Source organism: Sarcophilus harrisii, chromosome 2 (genome assembly GCF_902635505.1).
Source record: "Sarcophilus harrisii chromosome 2, mSarHar1.11, whole genome shotgun sequence".
Lineage (NCBI taxonomy): Eukaryota > Metazoa > Chordata > Mammalia > Dasyuromorphia > Dasyuridae > Sarcophilus > Sarcophilus harrisii.
In genome coordinates, this window is record NC_045427.1 from 490,162,908 (window position 1) to 490,180,790 (window position 17,883).

General features: G+C 38.2%; 1 protein-coding gene across 3 annotated transcripts; it reads left to right on the forward strand.

The window, feature by feature from the left end:
• The first annotated feature begins 1,926 nt into the window (after positions 1-1,926).
• TMEM250 (transmembrane protein 250) lies at positions 1,927-9,366 on the forward strand. 3 transcript variants are annotated; one of them, XM_031954952.1, is made up of 3 exons: positions 1,941-2,513; positions 4,440-4,563; positions 6,373-9,366. In XM_031954952.1, the coding sequence occupies exon 3, from the start codon at positions 6,507-6,509 to the stop codon at positions 6,924-6,926; it is 420 nt and encodes a 139-aa protein (XP_031810812.1). In that variant the 5' UTR covers positions 1,941-2,513; positions 4,440-4,563; positions 6,373-6,506; the 3' UTR covers positions 6,927-9,366. The 3 variants fall into 3 exon arrangements, with proteins under 3 accessions (XP_031810813.1, XP_031810812.1, XP_003757532.2); XM_031954953.1 differs by lacking the exons at positions 4,440-4,563; positions 6,373-9,366 and adding an exon at positions 4,328-4,433 and having other exon boundaries at positions 1,927-2,513; XM_003757484.4 differs by lacking the exon at positions 4,440-4,563.
• Positions 9,367-17,883: the final 8,517 nt, after the last annotated feature.

Genomic DNA, 17,883 nt, shown 5'->3' on the forward strand with positions numbered 1-17,883 from the left:
ATGATTAAATAGAATGTTCTTTCTGCTACTCATAGTGTCTCAAAGTTGAGAGAGAATCTACTAAAATCCATACATGAAAAAGAATCACTTTCCCATTTAGTTAATCTGGATTTGAGTCCCAATTCTGCTAATGACCAGCTGTATGACCTAAGGCAAGTCACTTCTCCTACTAAACTACTAAACTAAATTCCTCAGTTTACCTTTCTGTAAAATGAGAGAACTGGACTGGAAGTTTTAATCTTTATGGTCTTCTGATTGGTGGCAGAAAGAAACCCTGGAATTCAATAGCTCTTTCTCTCAAGCAATCTCTTTCCATTTGGGATGCTAATCTGGTGATACCTAACCCAGAAGGCCCAGGAAACTATAAGGTGATGTTATGCAGTGCCTCAGACTTTTTTCTTCTTCAGAAGACACCCTGGTTAATAAAATGAGAAATCTACTGTCTGGGGGAAAAGAAACATTTTTGTAGCTTCCACCAAGATTACACCAAAAATGGAAGCCACGGTGATACTGAGCACCACTGACAAGCGGGGGCCAAGGATTTGTCTGTCTTTGAAGTTTCTTGTTTTTTTTTTTTTTTTTTTAATTTTTCAATAGTATTTTATTTTCCCAAATACATGTAAAGATAGTTTTCAACACTAATTTTTATAAGACTTTGTGTTCCAAATTGTTCTCCCTCCTTCCTTTACCTCTCCCCTCCTCAGGATAATAAGTCATCTTAGCTTAAATATGTGCAATTCTTTTAAACGTATTTCCATATTTGTCATGTTGTGTAAGAAAATTCATACCAAAAGGGGAAAAACCCACCAAAAAAAAGAAAACAAAACAAAAAGGTGAAAATGCTATGTTTAATCCAACATTCACTATCCATAGTTCTCTATCTGGATGCAGATGGCTCTCTCCATCCCAAGTCTATTAGAATTGGCCTGAATTACTTCTTGTTTGAAAAGTCCATCAGAGAGAAGATCTAGCTCAGTTTCAATTGATCAAGGACGGACAGAAGCAGCTACACCCAAAGAAAAACACTAGGAACTGAATGTAAACTGCTTGCATTTTTGTTCTTCTTTCCAGGTTATTTTTACCTTCTGAATCCAATTCTCCCTAAGCAACAAGAGAACTGTTCGGTTCTGCACACATATATTGTATCTAGGATATACTGTAATCTATTTAACATGTACGGGACTGCTTGCCATCTGTGGGAGGGGGAAAAATCGGAACAGAAGTGAGTGCAAGGAATAATGTTGTAAAAAAATTACCCTGGCGTGGGTTCTGTCAATAAAAGGTTATTTAAAAAATAAATAAATAAAAGTCCATCAGAGTTGATCATCACATAATCATGTTGCTGTGACAATGTTCCCTTGGTTCTACTCACTTCATCTAGCATCAGTTCATGTAAGTCTCTCCAGGCTTTTCTGAAATCATCTGATGCATCATTTCTTATACAACAGTAACATTACATAACATTCATATATCACAGCTTGTTCAGCCATTGCCCAACTAACGGTTTCCAGTTCCTTGCCACTACAGAGAGGCCTTAAGTATTTTGTGTCATGGAGTCCCTTTGGCAGTCTGGTGGAGCCTATGGATACTTTCTGGGAGTAATGTTCTTAGACATATAAAACATGGAATTGGGAAGAAAATCAATTGTAGTGAAAGTTATCAAAGTGTTTTTTTTTTTTTTTTTTTTAAGTTCAGAGTCGTTAAAAAACCGTGATCTGCGAGGCGCTGGTCCTTCCTCTGCGGTGTTGCCCTCTAAAGTGGAAAATCCCAGATTTAGGGGAGTAGTAAACCAGAACGCAGCTGTGCCTCAACAGGGAGGCGCGAAGCCGGTCATTCCGCGCATGCCTGCTGCCAGCCACACGCGCAGGTGAGACGGAGACCTCAAAAGGGGAAAGTGGGTGGGGTGGCAGGAAAGACGAGAAAGGAGTCAGCCTTGCGCACGCCTGCGCAGTCACCTCCCCCTCCCACCCTCGTGTTGGGAGACGGCGCGTGACGCATGACGTGCGGCTGCTGTGCGCATCCTTACGCTTGAGAAGTGTTAAGTTCTCGCCTTTGGAGTAGGTTGGGAACGGGGGAGGGAGGGGGAGGTGGGTTTGTTTTTTTAAGTGTGGGAAGTGAAGGGGGGAAAAAGAAGAGAAGCAGGGCAAGAAGGAATGTCCTACGGTGGCCGCGGAGGGACGACTGCTACGGTTCCCCCACTGGGACAAACGCTTCCCACAGACGGCCTAGGACTCCCCTTCCCCGCCTGGGCCGTACCAGATTGGGACCCATGAGGGGCATATGCGGGCGGAGGCCCCCAACGGCCTCCCCCGGGCTCTGGGCCTGACCCTCACGGTGACCTTCCTCCCTCCGAGGGCCTGGCACCATGCGGCCTCCTCCACCCTCGTTCCGCCGCTCCGGCCTCGAGGGACAGCAGGGGCCCCAGAAGCGCGGACCCCCAGCCCTGGCCTCCGCCCCGACGGCCCCCGGCCCCGGGCCCTGGAATTGCCACCCCTCCGCGGAGGCCGCGCACGGTGAGCGAATCGCCCCGGGCCTGACAAAGGCGGGAGCGGGAGCTAGCCAGGGAACTACCGGAGAGAGGAGAGGGGCGTACGCGGGGTCGGAGGTCAGGGGATGGTCTGGGAGTGGGCGTTCGAAGAAGGGTTCGTAAGGCCAATCGCCCGGTGTCCTGAGTGAAGAGGAGGATCCCCATTGATTCCACCGAGGCCTTCTCTGCTTCCTCCTGGGAGTGGGGGGCGGGGCGCGGACGGGATGGTCTTGGCCTCCCTTGGCTAGGACGCAGTCTTTGAACTTGACTTCCCCCATACTCTGCCTGTTCCTTTCTTGCCAGCTTTGCGGGGGAACTCCGCAGGTGCAAAGGGAAACTCAATGGATGGAAAGAGAAGTCATGTATTAGTCCCATGGATAGTCATTTGGGGAAAAACGTTTTTTTCAATTTCTTTGATCTTTCTGAATTTCTCTTGGGCACAAAAACGTGCTCAGATTGGAGAGTGGGATGCAAAAGTTAGATCGGAGTGGTTATTTGGGGGGAGAGAAATAGTTGGTGGTTATGCTCCTGAATCCCGACTTTTGGTTTTTATTTGTGTTTCTCTTTGCCTCCACATTTGTTTGAGGGTCCCGAATAAAATTAATTGAAATGCACACTATTATTTTTCATTTAGATGTGAAATACCAATACTATTGGGGACAGTATTTCACATGAAAGACCTGGTCATAAGGCTATTTCTTGTCTCTGCTTCATAATCCCAATTTCTTGATGAGAACAATTTGCAACATTTTTCCTTTTAAGGTGAATACATCCCAAATATAATGCCATGGGGAAGCAGAGAATTTCAGAGCAGACTGAATCAAGTGTTGTATGTGTCAGGTTACACGTGGATATTTCTGCTTCAAGGCCCTCATAGAGCTGAAGGGACTGAGATGGAATGTGTTGTGTTCCATATATATAAAGATAATAACATGTAAGTTTGTGTTACATAGGGGGCTTCCTAAATTAGCACCACACTTTGAGTAAGTGCATAAGATAATAAAAACAAATTCCCATGTAAGTAGCTAAAGATTAACAGCACATTTGTTAAGAATAAATGAAAACTCATGATTCATACTGAGAAGTTTTAAGATCTGTCTTCAATCAGTATATATTTCATAAGTACCTACTATGTGCCAAGCATTGTGCTAAGTGCTAGAAAATGATTAAAATGTGTTTATCAAAGTAACTCAACTGATTCAAAATACTGACAATTAAGTCTTATATCTTTGTTTTCCAAAGAAATTATCCCTTTTATAGATTAGGTAGTTGTCTCAGAGAATGACTTTCTTTACTTAGCATATGGAAAAGAACAAATAAAGAACAGCCTATGCATTCCTCTGTTAGGGCCAGATGGCATATAAATTATGTGGACTAAAGCTAACCTTTATTTTTTGAAAACTTTAGTAAAATAACTTTTATTTTGTGATATAATTAAATTCAAAAGCAACAATTAACTTTGGTATCAGAATGATTTTTAGTTGGAGATTCCATGGTGCCTCACAAATTGATAGGAAAAAGAATAGAAGTGACTGTAAGCAAATTCAATGATAAACTCTCCCAATTTAATAATGGAAAGTCCACTTTGTGTGGACTTTGTATGCCTATGTTTTTATTAACCTTGAAATAGATTGTAAAGTACTAATTTATGGGCAGAAGGCACAAATTAATATATTATCAAATGAGGGTATTGTCATTTCATAATTCTTGGAAATTGACATATCTAAGACATGATAAAAAAAAAAAGAGCACCTAATTGTTTACTGTCAACTAAGTGAAATGTCTTCATTGAAATTATAGGGATATTTATTCTCTAGGAGATGGGAGATGAGGAGAAGGGATGCAAATAAAGATATTTTGAAGCAAACAGAATGATACATTGAATCATTGAATCCCTACTGTGTTTGGCTAGAAACTGCATGGGAATCTTCAGCCACTACCTTCTGCATCTTGGAAGCTGGGAGGTTATTTCTAATCTATGAACATAATAGTCAATAAATAAGCTTAAATCGCTGACAGTTGCATCTTTCTACTTGGTAAGCTTTGTTTCATTTGTAACAGAACCTCATCTTTTATTCTTATTGGGATTTTTAAAATGTACTTTCAGCTTTTCCATAAGAAATTAAAAAGCGCAAACTATAATATTTATTAGAGGAATAGTTTATATGTCTAAATTCACCATTAAAAAGAAAAAACTATACAGAATTTGCAGTTGTTTTCTCATAAGTTCCTACTGAACGAGTAACTTTGAACAAAAGAAGCCATGACTATGGCTGATTTTGTGAAATTGGTCAAATGGTTAAATCTGTATCTTAATTGGCAAAACATAAAATTGATTAGTGTTTAGTGAATCCATAATCTATTCCTATTAGTATGATAGATCCTAAATATCAATTATAGATGATTGCTTTATTTGCCGAGTATCCTTTAAATGCATTGAGATCTGTAAAAAATGCAGCTATTAGTGATGGACTAGAGATTAATGTTTCCTCACTGAATGCATAGAAATAGTAGGAAGATATTAAAGAACATAAATTTTTTTTTTTCCTTCCACCCCCCAAATTTTTCTTTTGTATGGTAACTGAGAGTCAGTCATTTTGGAATCCTGTGTGAGGCATATTTTTTGCCTAACACAGCTTAGACTAGGTGTCTGGGGGCATGTCCGACATTTGCTATGTGACCCTAGGCATGTCACTTAACTTTTCTGACTTTCAGTAAAATAGGAGTAAAAATAGGACATGCCTTTCCAGAGTTGTTGTGAGGATAAAATGTGACAATTTTTTTTAAAGCACTTTGCCAAACTCTATTAAATGCTCAGTGTTGTTGAGGATAGTGATGTTTTGCCTGTTTTCATCCAGATCAGTGGTTTCATTTTCTATCAATGGTTTATCGGTTTATCCACAGTTCTTCAGTTTCCAGTCTTAGTGAGTTGCCTAAGGTACTGAGAAGCAATTTGTTTGCTCTTGGTCACACAGCTATTATATGTGTGTCAAAGTTTAAATCTAAGTTTTCTTCACTGAGGTCTGCTCTCAATTCACTAGACCATGGCTGCCCTTCTATAGTTTGCTTTCCATTAGTTTATATTTTAGAATGGAGGGCTGAAGCATTATGTAGTGCCAGGCTTCATTCAACTTCAGTCTTCAGGAGCTCCTTACTCTGAATAGCACTTTTAAGATAACCCTGAATTCTTAGGGCTTCTGAGGGGATCCAGATTGTCTACATTAGTAAGATCCTGATTCTTGTCCTCACTCTCACCCCACCTTTCCCATTAGATTCTAAATTCTGAATAGGTCCTTAGTCCTGTCTATTTTAGTATCTACTAATGCTTAAGATAAATACATGTACATGACTAGTGCCTAATAAATGCTAACTCAATTGAATTAGTAAACTCTTTAGATATAATCTAATCTAGCCCCTTTATTTTTCAAGTAGAATACTTGTCCATAGTAAAAGAGACTAGTAGATGATGAGATCCTGAAAAGAGTGAATTAGTAATTAGGGCACCTGGATTCAAATCAGTACTTATTTGGCCCTAAGCACTGAGCCTCATTTTCTTCAAAAGTATAATAAGGCAACTAAATCAGATGATTCTAAGATGCCTTCTAACTTTAAATTTTATGATCTCTAAAGTCTAGAATGCAGATGTTGTGACTCTCAGGCTACTGTTCTTTCTGCCTTATAAACTTGTTTGTGTTTTTCATTATAAGGAGGTACAAATATTTTTAGGATTTATCTGTGCTATTTCTTCTGTTAGATGGTAGACTTCCTCAGGGTTAAGACCCATCTTATTTGGTTCCTTACAGCTCAATTGCTTTTTCTTTTTGTTGCTTTTTTTCTTCCTCTAGGCATGTGCCTCCCTGGAAGTACAGCAGAGAGTTCACAGGCCTAGACCCTTCACTTCTGTTCCTTGCCCATGGATGATGCTTATTATGCACACAGTCTGTCCTCCTCTAGAACTCAGTGAGCCGTGGGGTAACCAATGCCTGTAATTCCCATACCCCGGCGTGTCCGGTCTTTCCACGGCCCCCATACCACATGCCTGCATTCCGCCTGTGGGCCTGTAAGAACCACTCATTTAGTGCGTACCAAGTACAACAACTTCGACATCTATTTGAAGTCCCGATGGATGTATGGATTTATCCGCTTCCTGCTCTACTTCAGCTGCAGCCTGTTTACCTCCATCCTCTGGGTGGCGCTCTCCATCCTGTTTTGCCTTCAGTACCTTGGCATCCGCATCTTTCTGCGTTTCCAGTACAAGCTGTCCATCATTCTCCTACTGCTGGGACGAAGGCGGGTTGATTTCAGCTTGATGAATGAGCTGCTCATTTATGGGATCCATGTGACTATGCTGCTGGTGGGAGGTCTGGGCTGGTGTTTCATGGTCTTTGTGGACATGTAAATAGGAGGTGTGCATGCAGGATTGGGCAGCTGTGACAACATCTGATGTATCCACTTTCTCTTTTGGTTTTATTTATTTATTTATGACTGATATGTGTATATGCAGTATATAGATATTTTCTTTGGTAAAGACAATGACCTGTCTCTGAAATGAAATGACACAGGGCAAATGTTGGGTCGTTTTTCCTTCTATTTGTCTCCCATCCCAAAGATGGGATTTTCACCATACCAAACCAAGCAAGTAGTGCCCTGATCAGAGGCAATTTTTTGTTTGCTCTCTGACCATCTTACTGTGTTTATGGCATGGGAAAGGAAAGGGCTGTGATATTTGTAAAGGGGAAATCAAGGCTGTCTCCTCCCTCGGTTTGCTTTTTGGCTCTCAACTTCCTCTCCCCCTGCTGCTACATTGTATTCTTCTCCTTTCTTCTATTTTAATGTAGTTTATGTTCACATTTAATAAATGTAGTATAGTAGGGTCCTCTTTATCAAGTCTGTACTTTCAAGATCTTGGTGTGATCTTCTCACCAGTCTCACATTTAGGGGTATTTCTTTTACCTACCAAAAGGAATGGGACATGCCTCAACATTTTTGCTCTGTGTACTGTCCAGGGAGCAAACCTGGAAGCAGTTACTTTCCCTGTGGGCCAAATGTCCACTCTCCCTTAGTGTTCTCACCCCCTACCCTGCCTTAGGAAAAAGTTGGACTCTACATTAGTAATGCAGTGCACTGCCATTAAACCACTTGCATGGCCCTGGGTTTCTAGAATGTTTGCACAGGTCCAGTGCAAGTTCATCTTTCTTATTAAACAGAGAGCTACAATTGAGAAATGAAATGACAAGGTTGAATGCTAGTCCAAAATCTAGAGGGAAATGAATAATTTTGTTTGGTTACAACCAGATTTGGTGTTTCACAGACCTAAGGCCCATTCTGAAAGCAAACAGCGCCAAGATCCTCATTCAGAGAGTCTGGTTCTAATGCCGCAGCTCATAAGAGAGCTGTGTTCTCTGGAGCCCGGTAAGTTTCAGTGGTGCCAAATTCAGAAGCAAAGCAAATATAGAGCTCTTTGTGCATCAGTAGCCAGGTCTGTAGAGAATGTAATATTACATTATAATATATTTTAATCTGTCTAAACTTACATTTCTGGGAAAACTGATAAATGTTTTACTTGCTTTGGAAGGCATTTGAATTCATTTCTTTTGCAGAAATCTCCCAGAATTTGACTTCTTTGTGAAACACTATAGTTATCTGAAATCTTTGGACAGATGATGCTAAAGCCAGTTATTATGGAAAATGTTTTTTAAAATGGCTAGTTTTTAAAAGCATTTCTTCTAAACTTTAAGGCATTTGAATGAACATTGAATCTTTGTTTATTAAAGGCTTGTCTGTTCTGTATTTCCTGCCTTGGTTTCTATGAAAGCATTTAAGACATAAGATGAATTCAGGTATATAAAGAGATGCAGGAACAGATGGACTACAAAGAAACAAAGATCCTATTTTCATTGGAATACCTTTAAAGAAGAAGGAAGAGAAGTAAAATATGCAAGAGAATATATCTTGAAGGTTTTCGGTCACCATTCTCTAATTGGTATTTTTTATTCCGGTTGTGATAACTACTTAGGAAAGAAATTTTACTAGTTATTGAAAAACTAATTAGGTAAGCTAATGTTGGTCATTAATTCCTTGTCCACCTAAAATCATTTTCTGATTTTTATGTATATGTGATGGTCAAAGTGTGCATTCTTATCTGACTCAAGTCTCAGCACATATAGCTATTTCTAGGACCAGGGCAAAAAAAAAAATTTTTTTTGACTGAGTGGGGCAGAGAAACCCTTTCCTAAGCCTAGTTTATGAGGTTAGGCTGTAAGGGAAAAAATGCATGTTGTTTCACAAACTTAAGAAAGTTAGAATCAGGGAAAATGATGGTTATTTAAAAAAAAAAAAAAAACTTGTTCTTTGATTATTTTTTTTTAAGTTTGCTTCTCTGCAAAAAAAAAAAATATTTTTAAGGTGGTTAAATTGGTGAAGCAAAGCTAGTTTTAAAAATTGATTATGTGGTGGGCAGAAATGATAGCTTTAAATGCATTGACTTCATTTTTACTGCCTGTTAAAATCCTATTGCACTAGTCTTGCAGATTATTTTTTTTCTTTTTTAATTCATTCAGCCTAAATCCACTAAAACATTTATGTCTTTGAAGTGGAGCTCCCTATCGGATGCACTGATTGAGGGGTCTAGTATGGGTGTGCTTTTTAACAAAGTCCTGATAGCAGGAGGTATCTTGCTATTTAGTCTATGAATGTATAAACAGCAATGCAAGTGTTTGAATTGTACCTTGAATTGACTTTGGAACACACAAAAAAACAAACAGCTCAATGTCTTGAGTGCCTGTTAAAATTCTTTATGAGAAGTACCACCTGCATTAAACTTATTTTTTTAATGTGTTGATGGAGTGATTGCTTATATTCAGATATATTTTAGTTATATTGTTAGTAGAGAACGAAATCAAAATTGTAGTTTTTATTATTTAAAAAGTTACTTAAAGATCTTTCTAGGCTTTTGGACACTTTTGGACATGGGAAAAATTCTTGCATTTTTTTTTTTTACTTGCCTACTCGTAAGTTCTTTTCTTATCTTGAAGCAGTCATAATACCCAGAAATGTCATTTAAAAGAAAAATTGGTTTAGTAGTAAATCACTAAAGATTTCTAAATTACATATTTAGTCTGTTTAAATTACTTCAAGGGACTTTTCAGAAAAAAATAAGCTACTTTAGTATCCAGCTTTTGATGTCTGAAAATTTTTGCTGTTGAATTTACTTTTTAAAACAAAATAGTATTATAACAAGCTTAAAAGAAATACTAAAATGGTTTTACTAAAACTAGAATGGTCAGAAGTGGCTGTGTCAGCTATCTACTTAATTATATAGGAACAAATTGGATTATTTAAAAATGGCCACTTTTGAAATCTGTTAGCAATAGGTTTTTCCATCTGCTCTAATCCTATACACCTCGTTCTCTAGTGTAATACTTTCCTTTGCCCATCTTTAGATTAAAATTGCTATAAGCATGCCAAGTTTCTTACCTAGTTAATCTTACTACTTTCCATAGAAAATCAATTATTATTTATATGTGTAAATATTTAGAAAGCCAGGATAATATTCCCTGTAGGATGCAAACACTTAAAAGCAGCACTGACAATTCCTATTAGGAGCTTCTATCTTATGACTATATGCTTTGTTCATTTTTATTTTAATAGATTTTAGGTGGTTGGTTTGAGGTTTTTGTTTTTTGAAAGATTGAAGGTGTGGAATAAAGATTTAGTATATACTAAGCTTTATGCACTAAAATATGAGGAGCTTCAGAATGCCTCTCTCCTGTTTATCCCTGGATGACATTCGAGTGTAGTCAGTAGAAAAAGCCAGTCCATTATCTAAAGGCAAGTGAGTTAGGGCATGAGAATAGTTCATAAACAAAAAAGCTTAGAGTCTTCCAGGAAAGGCTTAACTGGCCAAGTTGGGATAATGAGAGCAGCCTAAATTTTTCACGACTTCAGGGGATTAGAGTTAGACCCTGTTCTCACATACAACATGGTATTTTGACAGGGTAGTATTTGTTTTAGTTATATTTTGCCAGCCTGACACATTGTCCTGCTAAGTAAATGAACCTTATGGTCTCCCTTCCTTTGACAGGTTCTCAGTTTTACAAAGATTTACATTTTTTGAGGATTTCAAAGACATGCTGAGCTTTTACAAGTTAGAGGTTGGATGGTTGCTAAAAGGGCAAAGTTATGCATCTTCTTCTGCCTCTGTCTTCCACATCTCTTTAATGAGTTGGACAGATCGCTCCGCTTTGCCAACAAATGTGCTATTTATTGTTTACTAGAGCATCTACTGTGGCAAATAAACAGAAGACTGTCAGAGGAAACATTTTATTGACTGATAAGGCACTGTTCATAGGAAGATCTGGGATCCATCTGATGACTCAGCAAGGTAGTTGATGCTACACTTAAAAAGTTGTTTGTCTATTACTTGTAGCATGATGCAAAGTAGAATCAAATCCTGAATAATTAGAAAAAAAGTCAGGAATCTCTTTGCTAGGTGAATAAGGCATTCTTAAACTGAAGAATGCCAATTTCCTGGGGGAAGATTTTCCTTTGAAATAGCCTGTTTATAACTGATTTATTTGCTTGTTGTGGACTCTACATCATGCATGAAACAGTGAAAATGACTAATATCCTTGAAAACAATGTCTGGAGATCCTGAATGATACATCAGACATTTTGGGGAGATTGCTTTTAAGACAAAAATAGTATAAAAAGCAAGGAAATAAATTTATTATAAGTAGGCAATGAGGAAGCTCTTCAATGGTAATCCATAGACTACTTGTATAGTTATTTTTTTAAGGACCCATTGTTAATTTCACATGTAAAAGGTAAAGTTCTATAAATTGATCCAAGTCTTTGAGTGCCTATTTTTTTTACCTATCCTCTGCCCTAACATTTGTGGTATGGGACTAGAGAGAAAGAAAGATAAACCTAAACCATAGTCTATGCTCCTCAGGGTCTTTCTAGTTGGCCAGTAAAGTTATATGCATGAAATAGCAAGCAATATAAGACTTTTATCATGTGGAAACCCTCATAAGAGTAATTAATTCTCTTGTAACAGGTCTTTAGTTTCTCCTTAGCCCGGAAAGGGTCCACTTACTAAATAGGAATATGTGGACAGAACACTAAAACCCAGCCATTGGGAATTTACATAGCATTCATGTTTTCTGCCTATCTAGTGGAGGGAAAGAACTAGAGTATAGGTGATCATAAAGAAAAAAATTATATCATGATAAGCATTACTGTATTTATAATCATATTTAAGGTAAATATAGTCATATATGTGACTATCAGAATAAATGTAATCATTTAAATTTAATTGAATTCTTAAGCTTTTTTTAAAAGTTTAGATTTTAATTTATTAGTGATTATTTCAGTGTTATCTGGCCTAGAGATAAGGAGATGGGCTAGATAGCCTCTCAAAATTAGCTCTTTGCTATGTATTCCTTTGCAAAGCATCATCCTGGGTATCCTGCTTGTGTATATGAAACCCATGAATCATTAGATAAATTGTCTTGTGTGAGAGGTCACTGTATGATGGATTTTTTTTTCAGTCAGTTTTTAATCATAACTGATTTTGTGACCCCATTTGGAATTTTCTCAGCAAAAATACTGGAAGAGTTTGCCATTTCCTTCTCCAATTCATTTTACTGATGTGGAAACTGAGGTAAGCAGGATTAAGTGACTTGCCCAAGGTCAGACAGCTAGTAAGTGTCCAAGGTGGGATTTGAACTCAGGATGATGAGTATTCCAGATTACGGGTCTGGCATTCTAATATCCATTGCACCATTTACCTGCCTGTATGTGACACCATCTCCTCTTAAAATGTCCCACTTTAGGGGATAGAATTTAGAGGAGAGACTACTTTTGATTGGTTTCAAATCTGGACCTACTCCCTGGAATATTGTCACTTGAGTAGTCTTGCAGAGAGGCTTAACATTTAAGGTGTTGTTTCACCACTAGAGGACTAATTTTTCAGCTACAGAATCTTATGAAAATCTATTCTGTAGAAAATGCAATCTGTAGGAAGCACTGGCATATATGAAATCAAAGTTTTTTCCAAGTATCAAAGGAATGTGGCTAAGCATTACCCTGTTTTACCAATTTTCTTTCCATTTGTGATCAGAAGAGGTTGTAGGATAATGATTGCACTGAACCTAAAAGGATTATAGGATTCATGACTGCCAGAGAATATCATAATTAGGATGACCGAGATTTGGCCCCATGACAACAAAATTTAGAGGGTGCTGATATCATTTGGGCAGGTAAAAACAACTGAGCTTAGCACCTAGTTAATAACAATAATTATTTAAAATAGGAAATTACCAGATGGTAGGCTTCTCTGGAGGGAAAATGAAGTGCCTGCCTAGACAAAGTTTTAATGGAGGTATTTTAAATATACTGTGCTATGAGAACCGGGAATGGATGCTCTAGAAATATGCTCTTCACCACACTGAACACAGAGAAAGTGATCCTTGGAAGCCCAGCTGCTCCCTACCCACACTCTACAGGGTATGTATGTCCCCCTCTGATCTCTTCCTTTTCACTCCCTTTCACCTCTTTAGCCTTGGGGATTGAGCAACTTGTTTCTCCAGTTTCCTCCACGGGAGGGCCTTGTCCTACCCCAACTGAATTTGTTAGGAATTGATTTAAAGTTGACTTTACTGCTTATACCCAAGTATGTTTTGTGGTACTCAACCAGCATGTCAGAATTGCTAGTGATATCTCTGTTGCCAGCACTAGAGCTTGCAATGAAACTCTGCAGTTGTATCCTGGGAGGAGACTGACACTAGCATAGATTTCTAGCACTCCTTCATCCCACCTCTTAGTTCTTAACTCCAGAATGAAAAGAACAATCATAGATCCACTTTGGACTTGTCATTAAGTTTTGACTTGGCGGGGAGAGAAAGAATTGTAAACTGTGAGATTCTGCATCCCAGTACCTTGATATTGATGTTGTATGACCTTGAGAGAGCTTCCCTGTCCCTTCTATCATGTGATTGGAGGAGGAGAAGGAGGGTGGAGGGAGGGAGCTGGGCTGGTAAGGCATTTAAGTGCTGATTCAGCATTTTCTAGGGGAGAGGAAACTTGCTTCAATCTGCAGAGATGCCATGGATTTTTTTTTTTTCTTTTTTGACTTGGTATTTTGGAACAAATCCAATCTCTGCCTGCCTAAATGCATTCAGGAAACTCTTTCCTTTTCATTCCATAGCAAATACCACTTTCACTTTCTGAAATTTTCTTTTCTGATTCTGTCCCAGGCCTTTCTCTGCACCAAACTAGAGCATTTCTTCGAGCAGGAAGGGCATGTTATGAATGTGTTTTTGCTGTCTTTCACTACTTCTAGTTCTAAAATTACCCAAAAGTATCTTGCCAGTAAAACAGCAGAAACTCCAAAAGTCTTCTCAGTTCTCAGAAAGAATTTATCTTCCTATACCTGAATTTTCTTATCTGGGGAGTGCATTTTTTAAAAAAGATTGATAGTTTGTTTTGGGGAATCAGACCTTCTTTGCCTATTCTCCTACACCTCTAAAGTCATTATTACTATATCGCTTTTCTAGTTCATGTCTCACTCTCTGGCACCCCATTTGGGTTTTTTTGTTTTGTTTTGTTTGGGGGGGGGGGGGCAGAGATGCTGGAGTAGTTTGCCATTTCCTTCTCCAGATCATTTTACAGGGGAGGAAACTGAGACACAAACAGAAGTAAATGACTTGCCTAGGGTCATGGTTGTTAGTTATAGACAGATCTATTAATTGATAATATTTATTTGGCACTATGGCTTTAGGTCTTGGTGTTTAGAGGATCATTAAGGTAACTGAAAATGGGTTTGAGGGGGTAATAGAAAAAGCAGTTTAAGGAAAAAATCAATAATAGTAGATTGGTGCTGAGGGCCAACTATAAGCTAGTTCTAGTTTACTACCAGTTCCAATGCTACTGTTTCTATCCTGAAAACTAATTTGAAATGAGAATATGAGCCATATGAAATACTTCACTTCTGTATTCCTCTAGTCCTTTTTACATCACTGCATTATCTTTCTTTACATTACATATCTTTCTTAACAAGCATTTACTATGTGCCAAGTGTTAGAAATACAAAGACAGAACAACAGTTCTGGCTCTCAAGAAGTCTACATTTCATCTGAAGGGAGAGGACAAAATGTACATATATGGGAATGTACAGGTAGCTATTGAGTTGGAGTGGGAGAGAACAAGGAAGTCTTCATTCAAAGGATAGCTTTGGATTTTAGTGTTGAAGAAAGCTCAGGATCCTTGGAGGTACTGAAAAGAGAGCACCTTTCTGGCATACCTGATTCCCAGACAGCTGAGTGGCAGAGTGGATAGAGCTCTGGATAGAGTCAGAAAGACTTGACTTCAAATACCAGCTGTGTGACCCTTCTCATGAATGAACAACATGGTTGATACCTAGGGCAAAGACTCCTGACTGGATATTGAATGTCCTGTGGGAAGAAAGGTAAGAAGGCCTATGGGAAAAGTAGGATGGAGTAAAGAGTTTTAAATGTGAAATGACTATTTTTGATCCTTAAAGAAATAGAACACAGACCTGTGCTTTGGGGAAAATCACTTTGGTGACTGGGTGAAGTTTGGTAAAGAATGGAGATATTAGAAGCAGAGAGACATGTTAAGAATATATTTTTTTTAAATAAATGAATCTCCTGGAAGAGCCAACACAGTGGCAAGTTCATCTTTTTACTCCTACTCAGAAATTCTCACAGATCAAAAATGTATGTTAAATTTGCTTCATATAGGGTCAGGAACAAGAGTGTACTTATACTCACATTCAAGTCTAGTACTAGATGATCATATTCAGAACTTGACCCAAGTCAGAACACTGACATAATTCACACAAAGAAGCATAGAAAGTAGTAAAAAAGATCTGCTAGATTTGGAATCAGAAGCCTTGGGTTCAAATTTGGAATAGTTGTGTGACCTTGAATGAGTCTCAGATTCAGTTTCCTTTTTTTTTTTTTTTTTTATTTTTTATTATAGCTTTTAATATACAAAACATGCATGAGTAATTTTTCAACACTGACCCTTGCAAAACCTTCTGTACCAACTTTTCCCCTTTCTTCCAACCCCCTCCCTATTTGGCAGGTAGTCCCATACATGTTAAGTATGTTAAAGTATATGTTAAATACAATATATGTATACATATTCATACAGTTATCTTGTTGCACAGGAAAGATCTGATTTAGGAAGAAGGCAAAAATAACCTGAGAAGAAAAAAACAAAACTGCAAGCAAACAATAACAGAAAGAGTGGAAATGTTATGTTGTGGTCCATACTCATTTCCCAGTGTTCTTTCTCTGGGTGTTGCTAGTTCTGTTCATTACAGATCAATTGGAACTGATTTGGATCCCCTCACTGTTGAAGGGAGCCACTTCCATCAGAATTGATCATTATGTAATATTGTTGTTGAAGTGTACAATGATCTCCTGCTTCTGCTCATTTCACTCAGCATCAGTTCATGTATGTCTCTCCAAGCCTCTCTGTATTAATCCTGCTGGTCATTTCTTATAAAACAATAATATTCCATACCATTCATATGCTATAATTTTTTTCACCCATTCTCCAATTGGTGGGCATCCCTTCAACTTCCAGTTTCTAGCCACTACAAACAGGGCTGCCACAAACATTTTTGTACATACGGGTTCCTTTCCCTTCTTTAATATCTCTTTGGGATACCCAGTAGTAACACTGTTGGATCAAAGGGTTTGCACAGTTTGATAACTTTTTGAATATAGTTCCAAATTGCTCTCCAGAATGGTTGGATCCGTTCACATCAGTTTCCTTTTCTGTAAAATGAAAGTGTTGAACTAGATGGGTCCATTCCAGCTAAAATCTATGATTCCCTGATCTTTGAAACTCGGTGACTCATTAAACAAGTTCTCAGAGACTAGCAGCTAAAATTATTGCAACCAGAAAAGGGCCATCTTTGGCTGCATTCCCAACATAGTTGAGACCTTCTTTCTTTGTTGGAGCTAGGAACAATTAGGTGCTTAAATGCTTTTGCCTGAGATAGATTAGAATATTTAGGGATTGCTGGGCTGGCCTACCAGATAGTGCCTGAGGGCGAAGTGAAGTTGAATTAGCTCCCAGAGCCCATCCTGGGGGTCTTTTGTCTTGAGAGTCCTTCATTGGTTTATCGAGTTTATCACAGTTTTAAAGTTTGCAAAGCTTTTTAACTATCTTAACTTAGTGGATCCTTACAAAACAACCATAAAGTAGGTGCTATAATTATCTTCATTGTACAATTTACACTGAGAGGTTGTGTTTTACCTGGGGTCTCACTGGTAGAGAAGCAGAATTTGAGACCAAGGCTTATACATCTCAATTACATCGTATAGGCAGACAGATTTGGATGTTAATGTTATTGACACATATTATCCCTCACCAACTCTTTTTTTTTTCTTTAGCCTTTCTAAGGTTCTTCTTTCTCCCTTTCCTCAATCTTGGGGTTATTGCTTATTCTCTCATGCCTACAGGTCTGCCTTGGAACAGAAAACAGAGTTAAGCAAACTGGGGCTTTTCTCCTGGTCTGATAAACTATTCTTTGTGGAACTGCCTCTTTAGCCTTTCAGCAGTCTTGTTTGTCCAGAAAGACTTTCATAGATACCCACCTTCTTTCCTCAATTGCCACATTCTTTTTTTTTTTTTTTTTAATTTAATAGCCTTTTATTTACAGGTTATATGCATGGGTAACTTTACAGCATTAACAATTGCCAAACCTCTTGTTCCAATTTTTCACCTCTTACCCCCCACCCCCTCCCCGAGATGGCAGGATGACCAGTAGATGTTAAATACATTAAAATATAAATTAGATACACAATAAGTATACATGACCAAACCGTTATTTTGCTGTACAAAAAGAATCAGACTCTGAATTATTGTACAATTAGCTTGTGAAGGAAATCAAAAATGCAGGTGTGCATAAATATAGGGATTGGGAATTCAATGTAATGGTTTTTAGTCATCTCCCAGAGTTCTTTTTCTGGGCATAGCTAGTTCAGTTCATTACTGCTCCATTAGAAATGATTTGGTTGATCTCGTTGCTGAGGATGGCCTGATCCATCAGAACTGGTCATCATCTAGTATTGTTGTTGAAGTATATAATGATCTCCTGGTCCTGCTCATTTCACTCAGCATCAGTTCGTGTAAGTCTCTCCAGGCCTTTCTGAAATCATCCTGTTGGTCATTTTACAGAACAATAATATTCCATAATATTCATATACCACAATTTATTCAGCCATTCTCCAACTGATGGACATCCATTCAGTTTCCAGTTTCTAGCCACTACAAAAAAGGCTGCCACAAACATTTGTGCACATACAGGTCCCTTT

What these genes read in the sequence shown, in the direction of transcription:
- TMEM250 (XM_031954952.1), top strand. Translation starts at nt 6,507, where the DNA reads ATGCCTGTAATTCCCATACCCCGGCGTGTCCGGTCTTTCCACGGCCCC.